We start from the raw sequence: 21737 nt of genomic DNA on the forward strand, positions 1-21737 counted from the left end.
ATGTTCAAAGTGAGATTAAGAATCTAAATCAGAACCAAAGGATAACATCAAAACTAACAAAAATGCTTCATTATTTCAGTTCATCGCTATTTTCGCTATGATTGCCTATACATCAGGCTCACCAATTGTTGCCACTCCATACGGATTAGCCGCTCCAGTCGGCGCTGCTGTTGTCAAGAGCATTGATTACGATCCAAACCCACATTATTCATACACATACTCAGTCAATGACGCCCTCACTGGAGACAGCAAATCACAATCAGAATCAAGACACGGCGATGTTGTTACCGGAGAATACTCATTCGTTGAAGCTGATGGTTCATTCCGTCGTGTAGTCTACAATGCTGATCCAGTCAATGGTAAGATTTAATATTTAACTTTGGTTCTTCCTGAAATATAAAATTCCTTTTTAGGATTCAATGCCGTTGTCAGCAAAACAGCAGCTGTTGCCCCAGTTGCAAAGGTATGTCTCTAAAATCAACATCATTGATGAAATTTTATTAATTAATTGTTATCATATCAGGTTATTGCTCCAGTAGCAAAGGTCTTCGCTCCAGCTTATCATGCACCAGTTATCGCTAAAGCCGTTACCCCAGCATACCCATACTACGGTTAAATTTAGATATGCCAAATACGCATAAAAACTTTCATCATTATTCCATAAACTTCGACTTCATTCATCCATTGATAAATTCCAAAGTGATGAAAAATTAATTGAAAAAGAAAATGTACAGACATTGTGATTCAGAAAGAATGTGATTCACACTAGAATTTAATATTTATGTGAAAACAAAAAAAAGCAAGCAAATAAAAAATTTAAAAATATATTTTTAATTCCTTTCATTGGATTTATCTACCTGGGGATGGACGTATTGCTCACCACTAGTCTTCAATCAATTCCGATATTCAGAATATTTTCTAGAAATTCAAAAACCATCTCGACAACTTGTTGAATTTAACCAGCAACCGGTGTCACGATGCAAGCATTGGGATTATTAATCAACAGAAAGTGTAATGCTTTTTTAAGATCGAAAATCAGATGCAATTACCAATAATCAAATATTAAGTGTTGACACAAAATTAAATATTACTTAGGCAGATAGATTGAGTAATTGCAGCTTATTGCAATCTAAATTGATTGATACACATTCTCTCTATAAACATTTTTCCTAATGCTATATCAATGGTAGATTAAATGCTCAATTTAATGCGTACTTATAGAGAAATATAAGCAGGCAGGAGAGAAAAAAATCTACAGATATCATGACAAGTTAGATGAAAAAATGAGACCAAATTTTTTATCATGATAAAGTGGAGCAGAAAAAAGTTAACTTTTCATTAAGCACGTAGCTTTCGATTATTATAACTTACTGTATTTTAAAAACATGCAGACAACATTGGAACATTGTTTGCATTAAGAAAAGTGAAAAACATTATGAAAGCAGCATGAAAGCTCATTTCTTGAAAGCAGGATGATCAGAAAGTTCAGTAATCACGTCGCATACACCAGAACTTTTCAGTGAAATCTTCTCAAGCATTTATGGCAGTAATGGGCCACCTGAGTGCCGCGACAGGTTAATGCTTAAATGCCATGAACTATATACCGTATGCAGTTTTACCACTAAGTTGTGTCGTGAAAAATAAAAGCTTGTCCACCACTGATTTATGCTATTTTATTCTTATCACACTTCTTAAATCTCATTAAAATTCGGATTGTGTTCGTATGCTAATCAATATCAGACATGAAGTCATCCTGAAAAATATATGGAATGTCATCGAAATTCAAGGAAATGTGAAATTTAAATCAACTGACATTTGTACATAAAAAATCAGATCTGAATTTGTGTGCAGCATTTAAAGTAAGAAGAAGACAATTTATTCAAAATGGAACGAAGAACTATAACAATATGATGCCTATGTATATGACGCAATAAATGACAATAATCAACAATTTTTTCTCATTAAGAAAAGTAATTAAGATTGCAACACTTTTGAAGCTTCTTGTTCCATTTGTAAAGCGACATTTTTCCTTTGGTTGATTATTTCATAGTTCACAATCTCATATATGCACGAACAATGAATAAATGAATGAATGAATAAAAGAATAATCAAGACATTATCAACTGCTATGACATTAACAAATGTAACGATTTGAGATTATACATTAGAAATAAAGATTGTGAAATAATTATCATATTCGTAAGACAATTGAAAGTCATTTGACAAACGGATTAAGAGATGTTCGACCTAAATGCCGGAAATTGATCATGATTAACTCACTTTTTTTGGCCTAGTGACTTTATGCCTAAATGGAATGGGAATTTTATTTGAGAATTACATACTCAATATCCGAGAAGTTCGTTAGGGCACAGCAATATCGTCGTATTAACAGTAAGACACTAAGTTACCTTGACGACTCCGTGATGACTAAACGTGAAACATACGATTGGTCACATGTTACCGACCGAGATAGTTCTACTGGTATGTGAAGAGTATTGAATCATTCAATTTGAGAATCTAATACTTGAAACTTAACGTATCATGGACATCATTTACGAATGATACTTTTATCAATGCTCAATCTCAAAAACCATCTGTAATAAATAATAGCAATAAGCGGCAATAAGCTACTATTCTTATATCATAACCGCGATGATGTTTCATTTGTTCTTCGTGTACAATCTCCTGGAGTGCATCATGTACACCTTGAAGTGCTAATATTGATTGAGCAGAAAGTTACTTGAACTTGCGAGACAAAAGTGGCACATTTAGTCTAGCGGAAAGAAATATGAAAGAAGAAACTTTCGATTTTCATTAGAAATGAGTTCTATTGGCAATGTGTGCATGTTCATAGAACTGGCATTTCTAGTTTATTTTTACTTTTCTTTGCACTTGACATAAGTTATGTGATGTATTTTTAGTAAACACGATATTTTCCAGATATCGAAACTGATAAACTTTAAATTAAATCAGGGATCATTCAAAAGTGATGTCCATCAATTAATTGAATTCTCAGAGATCTTTCTGGATGTCATGAGGTGATTGAATACTTCTGATTTCTAGTAACAGATGGATGAGGTCGAACATCATTAATAAGCAACCCCTAACAATAGAGCAGTCATTTTCATTGATTAGCATATTTATGAATAGCCAATATTTGTTTAGGTAGTTTTTGGAAATTAACAAAGTAAAATCTCTTTAAATTTAGCAAGTCATTATTCATTTCATTTTCACTGCTAAACACCTCACCGTCAACACTGACTTCTTATTTAAATCATCGATATCTTATTATCTCGAAGCTTTTTTTATGCAGTATTTCAATTTTTTGCGGAACTGGTAGGAAACAACCGACAGCCAGGTGATGGCAGCGGTAGAAGTGGAGATAGGAAAGTAAAAAGAAAGAAAAAATGCGAATGTTAAATGGAAAAAAAGAAATTGTTTCATAAAATGATGATTCTATGCAATGAAACGGCTTAGTTTAAGCATAACTCTCAACCTGTGCAGACTGATGAGTAGGAATAGTGAACAGTAGTGAAGATATAGAAAAGAAAAACTTAAATTAGAAGCAAGCATATATGAAAATCGTCAAGTAAAAGTGAATTTAATTAGAAAGTGAAAATTCAATAATATTTATTAAAGGAGACATAAAGATATGCATCACAGGAAATTGTTTTTGGTATGCATGCAATTCCTAAATGTTATGAAAGAGATGTGCAAAAGTTTTTTTGAAAGGGAAATTGCAAATCTCTAAATTCATCCCATGTGCATCTATCAAGTCACGACTTTTTATCAACTAAAATGCCATTGAACCTTAACTTTGTTCATAGAATTCACAATACTTATTTGCAATTTTATTGGAAGTAAAGAAAGAGAAATAAGAAAAAAAACTGTTCAAGCATAAAATTCAATGTGAGTGCAATATTGACATGGAACAAAATTAATGCAATAATCACGGATTTTGATAGAAATAAAAATGGGAAAAATAATTTAAAAAACATAAATTCATTCAGATTGTGACAAGATAATAAATCAAAATCATATCGAGTGTGTCATACATGATCTCAATTTATTTAGTCTAAAATCATTGAATGAAAATTCTTGTGAATAATTTAAGATTTACGTCTGAATTTAAACTAAGTGTATGCAGCACTTTTAGATGCTTTCAAAATCGACTATGGTAATGGACTGTTATGTGTGTAATAGGAACTAATAAAAGCTATACCATAAATAGTGATTAATTAATTGTGATGAGATACAAATTATTTAATTGGATTATTGTTTCAAGCAGATTTGCAAATTTTGCAATGGTGTGCCAATAGGCCAAGGATGTAAAGTTTTCAGGAAAAAATTTAAGTTAATTTTGAAATTGTTCATGAACTGTATGTCGGGTTTCGGGTGTAGTCTACCACCAAGGTGTGCTTTGGTCCAAAAAATTTGAGATATAAGTGATATCACTGACCTATGCGAAGCGAAACATTTCAAAGCATTTCAATAAGCTACACGAAGGTGACCGACATTTGGCGTTAACAAAAGGATCCATGACGGTACCTTGACCAAGACTTTTTTATTTGTTGGAGCTTAAATAGATGTAAATATTTCCATGTGTCACATACCTCAGCTGTAAATGAACATACTTGCTTAGTTACTTCGCTGACCGTACAAATCATCTATGTTCCATGGTCGTTCTCAGTTAGCGTCTAAAAATGGGCATATCGTTGGCTGCCCTTAGCCAATTACCAATGCCAAATGACAATGTATATACTCACCTAAATGCGCGTGCTCATGAGTATAGTCAATAACTATTCTTAAGCATGCACCTTGTCTATTCGGGATAAATGAGCATAGAATGCACCTTCCCCAAAAACTATGTCTATCTAAATTTGACTTTTAAGTCAGCCATAAATAGCTATTTAATTATCATCATGGAAAATTTGAGTGATAACCTAATCACTAAAAGATTTAATGACTTAACCCCAGACATGTTCTACTACGTCTTATTAATTTTTATTATATGCACAATTATTTAATGGTGATGCCATGCTATCAGTTAAATCATTTATTTAATCACGTAATTCTCGAGATTTTGTTGCAATGTAAATTGCAATATATAAAGATTTAAAGTTCATTGACAATTTAAACGTGTGTAGTTATGGCATCTTAATCCTATTTAGTTAATTTTATTGATTTAAAAATTATATTTCCCATGACGTATTTAAAACTGAATTAATAGCCATAATATAAATATAAAGGCAGCAAACTTAATAATGGTGATTATGAAGCCAAAATCAATTTAACAAAAACACTTGCGAATGTAAGTGCTATGAATTATTATGTACATGAATATGATGATTATCTTCAATAAATTTTTTTTAAGTTCAATGCCTGATGAATATGACGTAGAAATTTCTTGTTTTTTCTATACTCTTCTAATATTATGCAGTTTCTGCTGGACAATTCACTGCCAAAGGTGATTCGAAAGTATTTTGATTGCATATTGCAGACTTAATCAAACTTGCTTCTATCCCTGAGCGGCATAAATGAATAAGGCTTCAAATTGAAGTAGTAGCACCAAATGGAAGCTGCTTTCGTGAAGCTAACATCAAATGGAAACCGTCGCTTTGTAGCTTCCATATGGGTGCCAAGGCGGCTTTCATTTTGGGATAATAATGTAAAAGATTTAGGATTTATCGGATCCTTTAAAGCTCTGTGGAAGCTTTTTCAATTGTTTTGCTCGGGACAAGTAATTTTATCACAAAAATGTGGATAGGAATTAAATTATTGAGATTAGACTAAGATAGCTTAAGTTAAGTAATTTAAAATAACTTCTAGAAATGCCTAAATCGATATGACAATGGTAATAATCAGACATGCACATGTAAAATATACAGGTTGTAAAAGTTGTGAATATGATAATGATGTTGCCAAGAAGATCTCACTTAGATGTAGTTCCATTACATTGTAGTAAATCTCTTACATCACATAAAGTACTTTGATGAGGCTCAATTAAATAATAATTTCATGCTGATGTACTCATTTGATTCAATTATTTTTTCAACTTGTTTAAGTTGTGCCTAAACATCACGATTTTAAATCTTTTATTTCCTTCCTATGTAATTGCAAATTTGAATAATAAATTTCCACGACTGGTTGAGCATTCAAATGTCTAAATTCAATTACTGAAGAAAGAGTGTAATTTTCCGCTTCAAATAACAAATTAAGACATAAATAAACAACTGATAACTATGTAAGAAGTGATGGAAATTCATTTCTAATCAAATCGACTAAATGAAAGTGAATTAGTGCTAATATACCTCTTTAACTCTTGTTAAATAAAGATCAAGACCCGAGCAGCACAATGAGTTTGTTAGGCCATCGCTACGTCACTGTATTAACAGTGAGACACGAAGTTGATCTGACGAAATCATGTCAGCTGATTTCTATTCACCTTTATGTGTTTCGCAACATTGTGTCGCTCGGGCGAGAAGTAAGAAGAAATCGCACATGATATAAAAGAGTCTCATAATACACAGAAAAAGGAGGACAAATGAGAGTGAAATGAAAGAAAAGAAAATGAAAAACATGTTTTCATGGCAAGCTACAATAAATTGCACTAAACGGTCTTTTTCTTTATGAATGATTTGATGGATACAGACAACAAAGTTGTTAAATATATTCAGCATAATGTGGAATAGAAAATTTTCACATAACAATAATTATAATTTACTATTTAAACTCATTCAGTTCTGCTTTATTACAGGTGGTATTCATATCACTCATCCATACTTATTACGCGGTACGTGTGGACACAAATGTCGTTGAATCATCAACAGAAAAGAGTGAAAGTGCTGATGATCAGCTACCTAAAGCGGAAGCCCTAACATTAGTTATCCACAAGCATGTGCCTTTAAGACCATATAAAGTAATTGAGCGGAAAGACGATGTTGTGGTTATTCATACAAACGGTAACAGAAATAATAGAAAACCAAGCTCGAGAAATCGTCGTCGACCATCGAATCAATACCGATCAAAAATCAGAACTCCATCAAGTCCAAGCAACTTTGGTGGTTTTAAAGATTTCTCTTCAAATGATTTACGATTCCCTCCATTTCCTTCCAAAAATTTCAAATCAAGCTCACCTAAAATAAAGAATGGACCACCACCAAAGAGTGTGCCTTCATATGATTATAGTCCAAAACCAAGACGACCACAAAAGAGACCTGCACCTAAGCCACTTGAAACAGTTTCACCATCTTATGGACCACCCACAATCAATCAAATTGATTCACATTATGTTCAGCCAGTGACTTTACAACAGCAACAAAATAATTTCCCATCATTTTCGATCAATGCTCTTGAACCAGCATCATCAAACTTTTACAGTACAAATGATGTAACGAAATTTTCATCTCCAATTGGAAATTTCCCTCTAAGTGATGGATCAAGTTTTGATGTACAAAAGACATCCTATGGAGATCCAATTAAGAGTGCAAGTACACCCGACACAAGCAGCTATCAATATAATTCAAATGTAGCAAGCATATTGAATCAAATTAATAAGAATAATCAAGTAGCAAATAATTTCCCTAAATTACCATCTAAATATGAAGAAAGTGAATTTTCAACGCCTATACGTCATAATCCACTCCACAGTAATAGCTTCACGAGCGATTTTAGTAATATTGATATAGGTGATTCCAAAAATGTCTTATCTTCTTCATCCAATAGACATAAGAATCGATTTAATAAATTCAATAATTATGATTATGACTTTAGAAATCATAAGAATCCATTAATAGGATTAGATGACGATGATGATGATGATGAATATGATAATTTGGAATATACATATAGCACCACGACACGTAGACCACGAACAACCAAATCAACGACAACAACAACAACGACAGAATTTTCCACGACCAGGCGACATAAGAAGGGAGCTTTCGGAAAAAGAAATAGAGGAAAACTTTCACAAGACCATAATTTAGACACTGATGATTTACGTGATGCATTTACAGAATCAACAAATAACGATTTTCATGAAATTGCTCTCAATTCCGAAGACTTTTTGAACTTTGATTCACAAAGAAATCACAGAAAATCTTCATCTCCATCCCAATTACATGAAATTCATTCGACACTTAAAGCTGCACGTAGAAATCCAGCATTAAGACAAGCATTAGGCGATGACTTCCAAATAGTATCAATTCAAAAGTCTCTCGAGAAAGATCCAAGTACTGTAGATTTATTTCAAAGACGGCAAGATACACAAAGGTTTAGAGAGTTTCAAGTTGGTGGCGAGATAAATTTTAGTCAGGCATCGCCTGCCGTCTGGAACGGTGAGATGAACTCGTTTCCAAGAAATCACAAATTTTCTACATAAACATTAAGACAAAAAAACGATTTATTTAATAAAATTTAAGTATTGTTCCTGTACATAAATTAAATTTACATAGCCACATGTGATTTAGTTTCATCGGATTGGAAGTGAAACATGTGCATCCGTAGTAGCACCACAATTCAAGTGGTCGTAGCAATTATGATAAAATAATTTTCATTCTTCCATGAAAAGTGACCTGATTTCCATTTCTTATGACTATAGTCACTCATGTATTTATTTATTTATCTCTTTCATGACTCTCACCGTCAATCCACACATAAATGCTTTATGTGTAATATTAATGCTGCTTTTTTTGTAAATAGAAATAAATTTTCTTCTTATTTCACATTACTTTTTACATCTTGTAAGTATGAACAAGTTTTCATGAAATCATTAACCGATATTCAAGTCTCTGTTGCTAGATACTGAAAATGTAAGTGAAATAAGTAAGAAAAAAATTTCATGTACTTTTAAAAAAAGACCTTTATTTAGTTTAAGGCGTGTAAAGAATTAACAATTCTAAATAACTTTTGATGCATTTTTAAGTAAAACTTTTTCACTTGTTGCTGTTTTTATTTTTATATTCTATACAATTAGTTACTGTTTTTTATTATAATAAAAAATTCTATTTAAATCTTCATATATACATTCTTTTTGTGACTTGTTTCCATGTATACATATTTTTTTTTTTATCTATAAGCCACATCTCTTCAATTTACATTTCGATGGCGAACAATTGTTTTATTTAATTTTTTTTCAGGTTCTCAGTTCTACGTTTTGCCAAGTGACATGACTAATCTCAAAAAGCAGAAATTCAACAAGATTAGGGGGTCATTTGCAAATAATGTCAATTGCAATATTTGACTTTTTTTTCTGCTGTCACAAATTTTCCAAAGACGACACATATTGAGATCCACTACGAAGACGAGATGACAACATCTCAATAAGTACCAAACAGACAAAGAGCATGCACATGAATATGCTCACAAATTTGAGGATTATCAATTATATTGATCGTATCGCTCATTTTGGTGAGCATGTTCTTTGTCTGATAGCGGTGTCTGTCGGATTCGATTCAAAGTTATGACCTTTATCCAGAAATCTAAGAAAGGTCTTTATTTTTCTAAAATTAGATCTAAAACTGCGACACTTTATTTATTTAATGAACATTACATGCCAATGACCCATAAGAAAAAATTTCTAATTTTCTAAGAGAAGAAAACACAAAAAGTTACAGTAGTTGAAGATTTTCTAAACTGGGATATACGATAGAGTAGTAAGAGTTAAATATAATGAGCTTATCACTCAAATTCACTTCTTGACTGTTTAATCAAATTTAAATCTTATATGCGGATCAACTGTGTGATGTCGGCAAAAAATAAAAATTCAAATCTGATTCTACAGAAAAGAAGTCAAAAGATCACTCGAGCATGTTAGAAAAAATGCCAATAATTTAATACTCAATAAAGTGATGACTGTGTTGCATTTAAATGCTTACATTAAGCTTTGGGTTTGTGTGATTGTACCAAAATTGATTATTTTGATACCATGTTGGGTCGGTCATGGTGGGAAGGAGACAAATAAATCCAGCTAGTCCGAGGATGTAAAGTACTAAGAAACTACATCTCTTCGGTTCTGGCTGTGCTAAAAGATCAGGTATATCAGGAAATCCCATGTGATTACAAAATGCGTGTGCTATAAATGGTGCAACAAAATGTCCTGTCCTGACAAAAAGATATGCTGAATAGATTCCAAAAATTGAAGTATAGAAGAACTGGAAAAATGAGATTATTATAGCTGTTCTTTTATCCATTCCAGTTCTCAATCTTTCAATCATATGATGCAAATGAGCTATATAAAAAAAACTTGTCATTTATAATATACAACATACCAAGCTTAAGCTTCACTTACCAACTCCAAAGAAAAGAGGCGTGATAAAAATTGAAGTTACAGGAGTAAAACTTTGAAGTAATAAAGGAAGCATGCATGCTCTAAAAGTAAATTCCTCGGAAAGAGGTGCGACAACATGATTTCTTAGCCATAACAGATTCTGACAATAATTTAGCCAAAACATTGGTTCTGAAAATAAAATTCCATATTAACTTTTTTTATCTGTCAACCTCAAATGAGTACCTTACCTGAATAAATTTTCCATATACCATTCGTGAGTTGGACACTCAATGGGCCGAGGAATAACACGACAGTCAACAAAAGTGGATAGATAAGAGCAGAAAGAAATCCATCGGTTCTTAAGCCCATCACGTACCAGATTGTATAGTTTTTAAGTAAATCAGGAGATGAAAAGAGGTAGATGAATAGTGGTGAAAGGAGCATAACTATAAATACACTAAAGAATCGCTTCTTGATCGTTGATGGATGGTCGCTAAAAATAGTGTAAATGATTAATGAGTTATGATTTTGGAATTAATTTTGATAAATTTTCTTACCGATTTTCCTCTGAACTCCATACATAAAGGCTGTAAATTAATCAAAAATGTACACAGTTCAATCCAAAACTTTTCTAACATCCAGTATAATGACTCACCTTGCAACATAAAGACATGAAAGAAAGAAGCAACATCCCAACGATGTATATACTGAGATTTGAAACTGATCCATTATGAGTTTAACAACTCATTAACTATAAGTCACACAATCATATAAGTCACACTCATTTCTTGTGGTTTAGATAACAATAATTAAAAATAAAATTAAAGAATTTTTTCTATGTTTACACTAAAAAATTATCTCGTCAAGTATGTCCAACTAAACTTTTTCTCTGAACTAAAATTATGTTTTAATATATTTTATTTAACAGACTTATGGAGTTCCTATATTATTCATAAAACTGATTCTGCATATGTTAAAAAAAATGTTTTGGATCTAGTTAAGCAACTGACAAATAAAGATATTTATATTATTCAATCAAAGTTGAACGAAATTAGTCATCTCAGTAAAATTTGAATTTATAATAACCGTTGTTGACTTCCACGCTTACACACAAAGAGTTTCAATTAAAACATTAGTAAAATAAAATTAAAGGAACTAAAAATGAAGTTTTAAATCAATAATTTAAGCAGCTAATGTGCCAAAAGTACGGTATATCAGTAGCAAAAAATTGTTTTATTTAAAAGTATTTAAATGTCAACCCAAAATTTACATCATTGATGGATATCGCCTAATTCAGCCAAAACAAAAGGTAAATTTTGTTAAAATATCACTTTGGAGACATGATTTAACATAGCTTAACAGCAAATCTATCTATTTTATCCTAATTTAGCTATATCTATCTGAAAATTATCAAAAGTCTTCTGCTTTAATTACAAATTTCAAATCAAAACAAAAGGCTACATCATTTTTTTGGATGTCAACTTATTCAGCAGTCGATAGAATTAGAGGAAAATAGATCTGAAAAATATTTTCATCGAATAAACGATAAAAAGATGCTTAAAGTGGAAGATAAAAAGGTGAGTATTAATTAAACATTAATTAATTTATAGTATGGGATAGAAGATTAGTGAGAACTTGATAAATTAAAGTGTAAAAAGGCCAATAAACTTTTTTGTTTTTGTCGATAACCTTCATAATAACCTTTGGCTGACTATATTGCTGAGTTACACAATTTTTATCGGCTTTTGTCAATTGATAAGAAAATCCAAAAGCTTGTATACAATGCGTGACTGTTTTAGTCGCTCGTGGAAATTCTATGCGATAAGAACTGGAAATTTAATTTCGGGAATTTTTTATTTTAGTTTATTTTCTAATCATTCCGTGTAATTAAATTAAGTTATAGAAATGCCTCCAACATCAAAACATATTATTGACATGGTAAATATAATGATGAGTCCATCATTTCCTGTAATTCCACGATTATTGAGTATTAATTTGGCAAGGTCATAACACTACACAAATTAATAACGTATAAAAGTATGTGCTATTCATATAATGAAAGTGAAAATAATAATATGAAGATGCTGTTAACTACTAGGTATTTATAAATTAGATTCACGTGCAGCTTTATTTGCGTCAAAATTTTATTTTAGAAGACTTTTCTTAAAAACAAAATGATTAAACTGAATATCGCACATGCCCAATTTTTCATAAATATTTGTGATTTGACTTATGTTATCACTTGCTCTATTTAACGATACATTTATTTTAATTTTACGATATTTAAACAAGTGTTTTTTTGTCCACATGTGAAGTCCTATGGGGAAAGTTGATGCCTTTCCATAGCAAAGTATTGTAGAAATTTCATACTGATCAGTTGTAGGACAAAATTTCCATGACTGAATGAAACTCACACTTGGGATTATTTAATGATCGGAAATTCTCTCTCAAATGTGGTCCGACACCAAGAGCTGATATCAGTCATTTCATTTTTGCGATAATAATTACTTCATAGTACTTAAAAATTATTCAATTAAGTCAGTGTCAATTGGCAAGTCAATTTCAGAGCAAGAACTTGTCGTGATAGTCTAAATACAAAAACAGTCGTGCTAAAATAATCCTTAAATTTTTTATTAAAATTTCATGTCCATATAAAACTTTCATTCCATGAGTTATTTTCCATTAGTAAATTTTGAGTTCTGTGGGAAGTGATAGCTTCAAAAAATTATTGTAGCAATAAATTCATTATTCTCGCGATAATAAAATATGAATGGGGTTTTCGATATAATTTTCAAAGTAAGTTCACTTAATTGCTTCACAAATATTGATAGCAAATGATGCACAGACAGTGATACAGTTATTTCCAATCTATACCTATAATGTTCAGTTTTATGTGACCAACAATTCAAAGTTAATTTTTAAAGCGCTAGTAATAAAGATTACCGACTGACTTATTGTGAATGGTCAGGTTTAAATTTTCTGTATTGCTGTAATTTGAATGACAAAGATCAAACGGGAAACTAGTGTTTCGTGAGCAATCTATGACTAGCGATAACAATTTTGGAAATTAATAAAGTATGGGCGTTTTTATATTCATTGATATCTCAAAAATTGTGATTGAAATGACGTATGACGTTACCATAAAAGGAATTTTTGGACTCACCTCGTCACACTGTTAAGATGTATAATTTCTGAGACTTCTTAATTTGCTAGAATTCACTTAAATTTTAAGCGCATATCATAAATGACTTAGCTTGAAGGTGAAATTTCATGTCTTTAGATTTTGGATTTTCCCAATACAATCTCGGGATATTTTGTTATTTCCAAAAATCCAGAAATTATTTTTTGACAACTCAAATCTAAAAATTTGCGCAACTCGTTTTTGAAACAATTAAAACGTAAATTAATTCATTATCACAAACTCTCAATTGCACTGTTTATTTTTATTCTACGCTTCAATCTTAAAATACACACTGAAATACTAATCTTCTGCCTAGATGATTTATATATTAAGTTAATTTACGTCAGCAGATCTATAGATTAGTAGATTTAAATATGTTTGAATTTCTTATCAGATACTTTTTCCTATGACCTAAATGAATTGGAAAACGTGCATGAAAATTCGTGAACTAATGTTAATAACTTTTTAAAGGTAAAAGTTATGGTACCCAATGATAAAAAAATTTGAAATAATTAAAACAGAATAACTAGCTTCACGAATCGGGGTTGAATGAACAATTGTATTATTTTTTCTGTATTTTAAATTATTTAAGTCTAAAAAACACGAAATGAATTCAAATTAATTTATCTATCATTTAACAGTAAGTAAACAAGCACAAAGAACCTCTAGAATTATAGCTATTCAGTCACATTAAATTCTCATCAACCTTGAACAGTAATTTCATTATTGTCGACATTATTGGACATGATACTTAACAAATTTTTAAACACATTTTATCTCTTTTGTGATGAACTAGAACATCATATACCGCTCTCAGGTATTTCTTTTTTGATTTTGTAAGAACGTGCTTTAAGTTTATTTTTGTCACAAATTTAGTGAATCAACAAAAATTGAAGCTTTTAAGTTTGCACTTCTAGGATTATTACGAAATTGTTAAGTAATTCTAATAAAGTGTTACAAATTAAAGCAATGTTACTCATGACTTAGACTATAGATTAAAAATTGTTTAAAAATGTAACGGTCAAAAAATATTCGAAAAAGTAACTGTCAAAAAATTTTCAAAATTTATGTTGTAAAATTTTTTTAAATATTTAACGGTCAAATATTATGAAACATAAATTTAATTAGTCAATAAGAAAATGTCAAGTAAAGTAAATTTACTGATGTGTTAAAATTACGCTAAAAAAACGCAATCAGCAGTGCTGACGAAGAGGAAAAAAAATGATGATTGATTTGGCGGCATTGTGAACTTGACCCTAGCATATGCTTACTTGAGAATAATCATGTGCAGACGGTAAACATAAACAAAAACGACTGTATATAAACAGAATGATGAAGGGTATAGGCGAAGACTTAATTAATGCATCTCGTCCGTTATTTTTCTCACTTACTTTATCGCCTGTAGTGTCTACTGTTTATTATGAATTATATAAATCTGCCGGGTATCACATTTAAAATGAGATTCACTTTCATTAGAAATAATGAGTATGTCATCTTCGTGTACCCGAAATGAAATTTATTGCGAAGGTCATTTTGGTGATAATTCCAAAAATTTTTAAAAATTTAATTCTTTTTATCAATATTTTAAAACGAGTTAATTCCATCGCGTGTCTATTGATAAGGAATCAACTGTTATTAAAAATAGATTGACTGCATAAATGAGTTTGTTTTGTCACAAATTCGGAGTGGAAAATTTTTATGAAGAAATTGATTAAATAGCGTCCGTTTGTGGATCATTAAAAAATATTTTTGGTGCTTAATCGTTAGAATTATTTTTGGATGGCTAGACAGTTGCATAAGTCAAATTTTGAAAAAAGCGGTCGCTATTGAAATGACGATATGTATTGTCAGGTTGGGGAAGTCTTAGGTTATACCCACGTGGATATTTAGAATATGTGTAGTTACGTTCATTGAGTTGTAAAAATTTTACATAGTGAGTAACACGAATACTATTTGTTTATGGTCACTATTCATATTCCATAGTGTCAAACGAAGGTTAACGATAGTAAAATGTGCTTGCGAATATGATGAGTCTAAATAAATCTTATATAGTAAGGCAGCACATCCAATAATGAGAATATGAAAAATAACAGCAATAATAATGATAATAATAACACATTAAGTTCCATGAGACAATGAATGAAAAAAAACATGAATGATAGAGCGATTCCTTAGTATCTGTTCAGCACTCAGTCAAATCGGAGGATTAAAATATATAGAATTTATTTCCAAAAAATTATTATTTTTTGTTGATTACTTATTTTTGTCATAGTTGAAATATTTTTGTGATGATTAAGTTGCCACTTGTGGAAGTTGTTTGTGATCATTGTGATGCACATCAACATGGGGGTGGGGCAGTAAAGAAATATGAGTATTTGGATGTTGAGAAGGTGTTTTACACGTTCATTCCTTTTTTATACGTTAATTAATCTTGTCCAAAAATTGGCAAATAATCTTTTATATATTTTTTTAAAATAATTACAGAGTCGCACACACGCTCGTGTACCAAGTGATACGAAAGAATTTCACGAAGTCACTAAGCGCGATGCTATGAGACAATTGGAACGTGAACTTGATAAGCTGATTGAAACATCTCCTGCAGATAAGAAAGATGCATTCCGTGAGGAAATGTCAAGTTTTGCTAATCTTTTCGGAAGATTTTTGCAAGAAGATGGACCATCAGTTGCATGGAACAGAATTGAGAAACTTCCTGAAGGAGCCGTTAAGGATTATGGTCATCTCCAAACGCCCACAAATAATGACCAAATTCGATCAATGCTCAACAAACTTGTTGTTGTCAAACTTAATGGTGGTTTGGGAACTTCTATGGGATGTCACGGACCAAAAAGTGTTATTCCAGTGAGAAATGACTTGACATTCTTGGATTTGACTGTACAACAAATTGAAGTGAGTCTAACAATAATTATTTACGACTTTAATAGAGAGATTTTGTTTAATAACTACTTAAAAATCATCAAACATATCATTATAGAGTCTCAATAAGACGTACAATGCAAATGTGCCATTGGTATTAATGAACTCATTCAATACAGATGAGGATACGGAAAAAATTGTACGAAAATATAAAGGCTTTCAAGTCAACATTTATAGCTTCAATCAAAGCGCATTTCCACGTATTTCACGCGATTCTCTTCTACCTGTTGCACGAAAATATGAAATTGAGGATAATATGGAAGCATGGTACCCGCCAGTTAAGTATTCTTTTAGTTATATTTCCTATATTAAGCAACGATTATTTCCATAACTCATTATTAATTGTATTTGAGTTTATAAATATTTATTTAGTGCTTTTGAATGATTAAGCGTCGTAAAATGATATGCACTTTTTAATCTACACACAACGTGATGTTTACATATAGTTATAATCGGAAGACAAAAATCTTGAAAAGGTTTCACGCAACAAGTGAATTAATCTGTTTCTGTTTTTCTCACTGTAGGTCACGGAGATTTCTATGAATCATTCCAAAAATCTGGCTTATTAAAGCAATTCATCAATGAAGGACGTGAATATTTGTTCTTATCAAATATTGATAACTTGGGTGCAACAATTGATCTTGGTATCCTTAATCGTTTAGTCGGTGAGACTGATGGAGTTTGTCATGAATTTGTTATGGAAGTCACTGATAAGACACGTGCTGACGTTAAGGGTGGTACTCTTATTCAATATGAAAATAAATTAAGACTTCTGGAAATTGCTCAAGTTCCTAATGAGCATGTTGATGAGTTCAAGTCAGTCAAGACCTTCAAATTTTTCAACACGAACAACATTTGGGCAAAATTGGATGCAATTGAACGAGTATTAAACGATAAGTCAATGAATACGGAAATTATTGTCAACAATAAAACATTAGATAATGGCTTAAGAGTCATTCAGTTGGAGACAGCTGTTGGTGCCGCTATGAAATGTTTTGAAAATGCCATTGGAATTAACGTTCCTCGTTCTCGTTTCTTGCCCGTAAAGAAAACATCAGATCTGTTGCTAGTCATGTCGAATTTATATCATCTCAAAGCTGGTTCTCTTGTCATGTCTCCCCAAAGAATGTTCCCTACTACACCATTGGTTAAATTGGGTGACAATCATTTCAGTAAAGTCAAAGAGTTTTTGGGAAGATTTGCCAATATTCCCGACATTATCGAATTGGATCATTTGACTGTATCAGGAGATGTAACTTTCGGCCGTGGCGTATCACTTCGTGGAACTGTTATTATTATTGCAAATCATGGAGATCGTATTGATATTCCACAAGGCGCTGTCCTTGAAAACAAGATTGTATCTGGTAACTTGAGAATTTTGGATCATTAAAGGATTCTTCTACTGAGTAGAATCTGCCGTTATCGTAGTTGTGTCATATTTACAAAGTCGCTAGTTCGCCGATTTGACTGTTGATTTTTATCCATTAAAAATATTATTTTTAATTTTTTAACTAGAATTTTTATGTTTCTGCAATAATAAATATTAGAATTTGGCAATTAATGTTGAGCGGAAGAAGAAGAAGCACAAAGTGTTTAATAAAGTTTTTAGAAAGAGATTAGATTTGAAAAATCTTATTTTAATACCAAAATTTACTTTAATTTAATTTTCAATGAACTGCCCTATTATCTTTCAGCATGCAAACATTCAAAACGCACGTGATGCTTCAGGAAATCCTGGCCAGGAATAAATTCACAATTCTTATGCATGCATATTGTTAATTTTCATGACATGCGGTACTTTCCCTGTGCTATCGCTTCTAGTTAATTTCTGACGTTGACCTTTCTTGAACTAAATTTAATTAATTTGGTATTTCCAAAATTTTGTGTTTTTTTTTAACATCGCGATGTAATTTCACAATAAACAAAGTTAATTACTTAATAACACGCTATAACAACATTCTATTCCTTAAATGGATTGTCGAGTGCGATAAGTATAATTAATTTCATTCCTTATAAGAAAAGTCTTTAGTGCTGTTGGAATCAACTTATTTTATCAATAAATTGATAACATTTTTAAAAGATCTACTATCTGAAAATTTAAAGCTCTTAAATGTAATACAGTGTAATATTTGTGTAATACAGTTTACAATAAAGTAGCTAAGATCTGATAGCAGTGTAAATTATTGTACTGATCTCTGTGTACTGGTGTACTGATCTGTATGTTCTGATGATGATCCAGTGACAGCATATTACAATGTAATAGTTTGTTTATTTAAAGGATTCAGACATCAATGTCAAAAGCGCAATGTCAATCAATAATTATGCCGGGATAAATAAAAACAAGTCTAGATTAACCAGTAAATCTCATTAAATAAGAAGCCCTAGAAGCAAAATCTTATTTTCGCAATAATAAGAAAGGAAATCCTTCCCTTGCTGCAAATCACAGTAAACATTTTAGTGAACAGAAAAAAAAAGTTTTTCAACATTAAAAAAAAATAGTTTTTATCAAAATTCCGTCGTTTTCCTTATAACATTCACATAATTTACAATTATGCTAGTCAGTGAAATTAAGGAGAAGTACCCGCTTCATTATTTAGTATGGAGAAATGATTACGATGAGCTGGAAAAGATCTTGAAAGAAAATAAAGTAAAATTTTAAAATATTGTTCTTATTAATTCAATTAGTTTTACAATTAATTAAATTAATTTTAGTATGATATAGAGGCATTGGATCCAAGAAAGAGAACTCCATTAATGTTAGCTGTTGTTTTATCTCATACTCAAAGTGTGAAGGTAAATTCTATTTATTTTCTTATCAGTTTATTGATATTATAAATTTATTTTTTCTCATGTATGAATCATAAGTACTCAGCACATTATGATAGTATAAAATATAGGCGTATAATATTATTGATTTCACATAAATTATTTTATTATTTCCTTCAGGTATTATTAGGAGCTAAGGCAAACACTTTTACAGAGTGTAATGGATGGACAATATCCCAAGAAGCTGTTAGTAGCGGAGACTTGGAAATTTTAACATCCATTATTTCCTTTCGTGATTTATGGAGACAAAAGAATCGTTCACTTCAAGTTCCCGAGTTACTTACAAAACTTAAACTTACACCTGATTTCTATCTTGAAATGAATTGGCAGTTTTCGTCCTGGATTCCATTAATGTCAAAAGTTTGTCCAAGGTGAGCACCAACCAAAATACTTATTCTTTAAATTTACATTTCCTGACATTTCAATCATTGGATTTTAGTGATACATATAAAGTATACAAAAGAGGCTCGAATGTTCGTATTGACACAACTCTTATTGGATTCGATCAAACGTCATGGCAGAGAGGAAACCGCAGCTATTTATTTAAAGGATCTAATGATGAAGCTCACTTTTATGAGATTGATCATGATACAAAAGAGTATTCTATGGAAGTGATGAAAGATATTGATGTAGAATTATTTACAAATGGAATTCCACCGAGTAAAGATTCAATTCAAGTTCGTCTTCAAACTCCAATCATCAGTAATTCGATTGACATTGAGAAGATAAGCTTTGAAAGGAATAAATCTGGATGGTTTGCATGGAAGAATGAAAAGAATGAGAATATTAATGGATACGATTGTAGAGTGTATAATGCATCAAATGTTGAATTCATAACGCGAACTCGAACAGAGCATTTGGCTGAGAATCAAAGCCATTCGAGGAATGCTCGAACACCGTTGCAACACTTTCTTGGAATGGCTGATGAAGAAAGTCAAACCAGTCCAAGAAAAACGCCATCTCCAATTGCTGAAAATGCTCCAAGTATTAATGAAGCATGTGGAGGTTCATTATCACCAACTATTGAAAAATGTCTCGAATCAGTAACAATGGAGGAATATTTCTCCGATGATGATCTCAATGGACGTGATATTGGAAAACCAAAGAAAGTTCAGACAAAAGTTCAAAGATTCAAGGCCAACTTATGGCTATCTGATGAATTTCCTATCAAATTACAGGAACAAATTCTTCCAATTTTGGATCTAATGAGTACTTTAGCATCACCTCATATATCAAAGCTTAAGGATTTCATTACAATGCAACTTCCAAGCGGATTTCCCGTTAAAATTGAAATTCCATTATTTCATGTCTTAAATGCTCTCATTACATTCGGTAATGTCTTTGCCCTCGATAATCCAGTTCCATTTGTTTCAAACTTGCGAGAAGCTGATGAACGTTTAACATGTGTAGTTGATGATGCTTGCTTTGAAGTTCCTCAAAACTACACAAACAGGGCGATTGATTATAGCCATCAAGGTTTGGGCTTTGAAGATGAGGATGAGCTATTAGAATTCGCAATAAGACAGAGTCTTATGGAAGCTGGAAGTGAAAATGAAGAGGTACATTAAGTGCTAATTACTTTCTACCAAAATGTGTCAATTAACATACCTTTAATCATTTTTTTAGGTTGATATATGGGAAGCATTAAAATGTCAACGTCCAGTAACACCGAATTACGGATCTGGATTCTATGCGATGGATGAAGAGACACGTGAACTTCAACGGTAAATAATTTTGATATGACTATGAAACTTTTAAAAATGTTTGCTTTAACTTCAACATTTCTTCTTTTGTTATTACATCCATTGCTTCCACTAATTTTTGTCTGTAAATTCATAAAATTCCTATTTATGTATGCTCGTTAGTAAAAGCAATGAACCACGACGTCATTCACTTGGTGTTGTTAATTTTCCTAAAGTGTCCTCACCTTTTAAAAGATTCTTCAAATAACTTGCCATTATGCTACATACTTTATACTTCTCGAATTATACATGCATAGAACACATTGTCAGCTTATGTGCTACATCACATTATTTTTTTGATGAAATAGCAATTACCACACTTTATAGCTTATATGATGAAAATTATTATCGCTAGTTTATGTCCACCAATTTCCATATCATTTGTATCATTTACTATAGGGCTCTTCAAGAATCACTTTTATATTCCTGTCCAACACGAAGTTCACCAGATCAAGAAGACAATTCACGGAGTGAGAGTATAGATGAAAATATGGAATTAGCTATAAGATTATCAAGAGCTGAGAAACTTAAAGAGAATGAGTTGATGATGGAAGAGAACCGAATGATTGAACTTGCCATTAAATTATCACTTGAAGAAAGTTAACTAAACTAAGTACGAATTCAATAACCTTTTATGATTAATAATAATAATAATTCCGATAATCCGATTATTACTTACTTACTTTAAAAATTAAAATATATATATAAATACTTATTACATTATATATTATGCAAGAAAATTCTAAATTTTTAATGTGAAATGAAAATCTTTATAAAAATAAAG

The 21737-nt window shown here is 31.3% G+C and overlaps 4 protein-coding genes across 7 annotated transcripts; 3 read left to right on the top strand and 1 right to left on the bottom strand.

Annotated features, from left to right (window-relative positions):
- LOC139087342 (cuticle protein 7-like) lies at positions 1-616 on the top strand. Its single transcript, XM_070636130.1, has 4 exons — positions 1-9; positions 80-359; positions 414-463; positions 524-616. Exons 1-4 carry the CDS (start codon positions 1-3, stop codon positions 614-616), a joined length of 432 nt encoding a protein of 143 aa, XP_070492231.1.
- An 8260-nt stretch (positions 617-8876) lies between these two features.
- On the bottom strand, positions 8877-11139 carry Sras (Ras converting CAAX endopeptidase Sras). The gene is made up of 5 exons (XM_070636089.1): positions 10926-11139; positions 10828-10857; positions 10519-10763; positions 10292-10459; positions 8877-10231 (listed from the first exon to the last, which is right to left on the bottom strand). Exons 1-5 carry the CDS (start codon positions 10997-10999, stop codon positions 9867-9869), a joined length of 882 nt encoding a protein of 293 aa, XP_070492190.1. The 5' UTR covers positions 11000-11139; the 3' UTR covers positions 8877-9866.
- A 558-nt stretch (positions 11140-11697) lies between these two features.
- Positions 11698-18015, top strand: UGP (UDP-glucose pyrophosphorylase). 4 transcript variants are annotated; one of them, XM_070636088.1, is made up of 4 exons: positions 11698-11847; positions 15936-16358; positions 16444-16661; positions 16908-18015. In XM_070636088.1, exons 1-4 carry the CDS (start codon positions 11824-11826, stop codon positions 17773-17775), a joined length of 1533 nt encoding a protein of 510 aa, XP_070492189.1. In that variant the 5' UTR covers positions 11698-11823; the 3' UTR covers positions 17776-18015. The 4 variants fall into 4 exon arrangements, with proteins under 4 accessions (XP_070492189.1, XP_070492187.1, XP_070492188.1 ...); XM_070636086.1 differs by lacking the exon at positions 11698-11847 and adding an exon at positions 12056-12208; XM_070636087.1 differs by lacking the exon at positions 11698-11847 and adding an exon at positions 12920-13066.
- Positions 18016-18131: 116 nt separating this feature from the next.
- On the top strand, positions 18132-21708 carry LOC139087343 (ankyrin repeat domain-containing protein 13D). Its single transcript, XM_070636131.1, has 7 exons — positions 18132-19032; positions 19098-19178; positions 19332-19582; positions 19651-20770; positions 20838-20935; positions 21077-21113; positions 21309-21708. The coding sequence occupies exons 1-7, from the start codon at positions 18937-18939 to the stop codon at positions 21555-21557; spliced, it is 1932 nt and encodes a 643-aa protein (XP_070492232.1). The 5' UTR covers positions 18132-18936; the 3' UTR covers positions 21558-21708.
- The last annotated feature ends 29 nt before the right edge of the window (positions 21709-21737 follow it).

The sequence above is a fragment of the Chironomus tepperi genome, unplaced genomic scaffold (genome assembly GCF_022539635.2).
Source record: "Chironomus tepperi strain 1889 unplaced genomic scaffold, CSIRO-AGI_Ctep_v1 contig_100, whole genome shotgun sequence".
Taxonomy (NCBI): Eukaryota; Metazoa; Arthropoda; class Insecta; order Diptera; family Chironomidae; genus Chironomus; species Chironomus tepperi.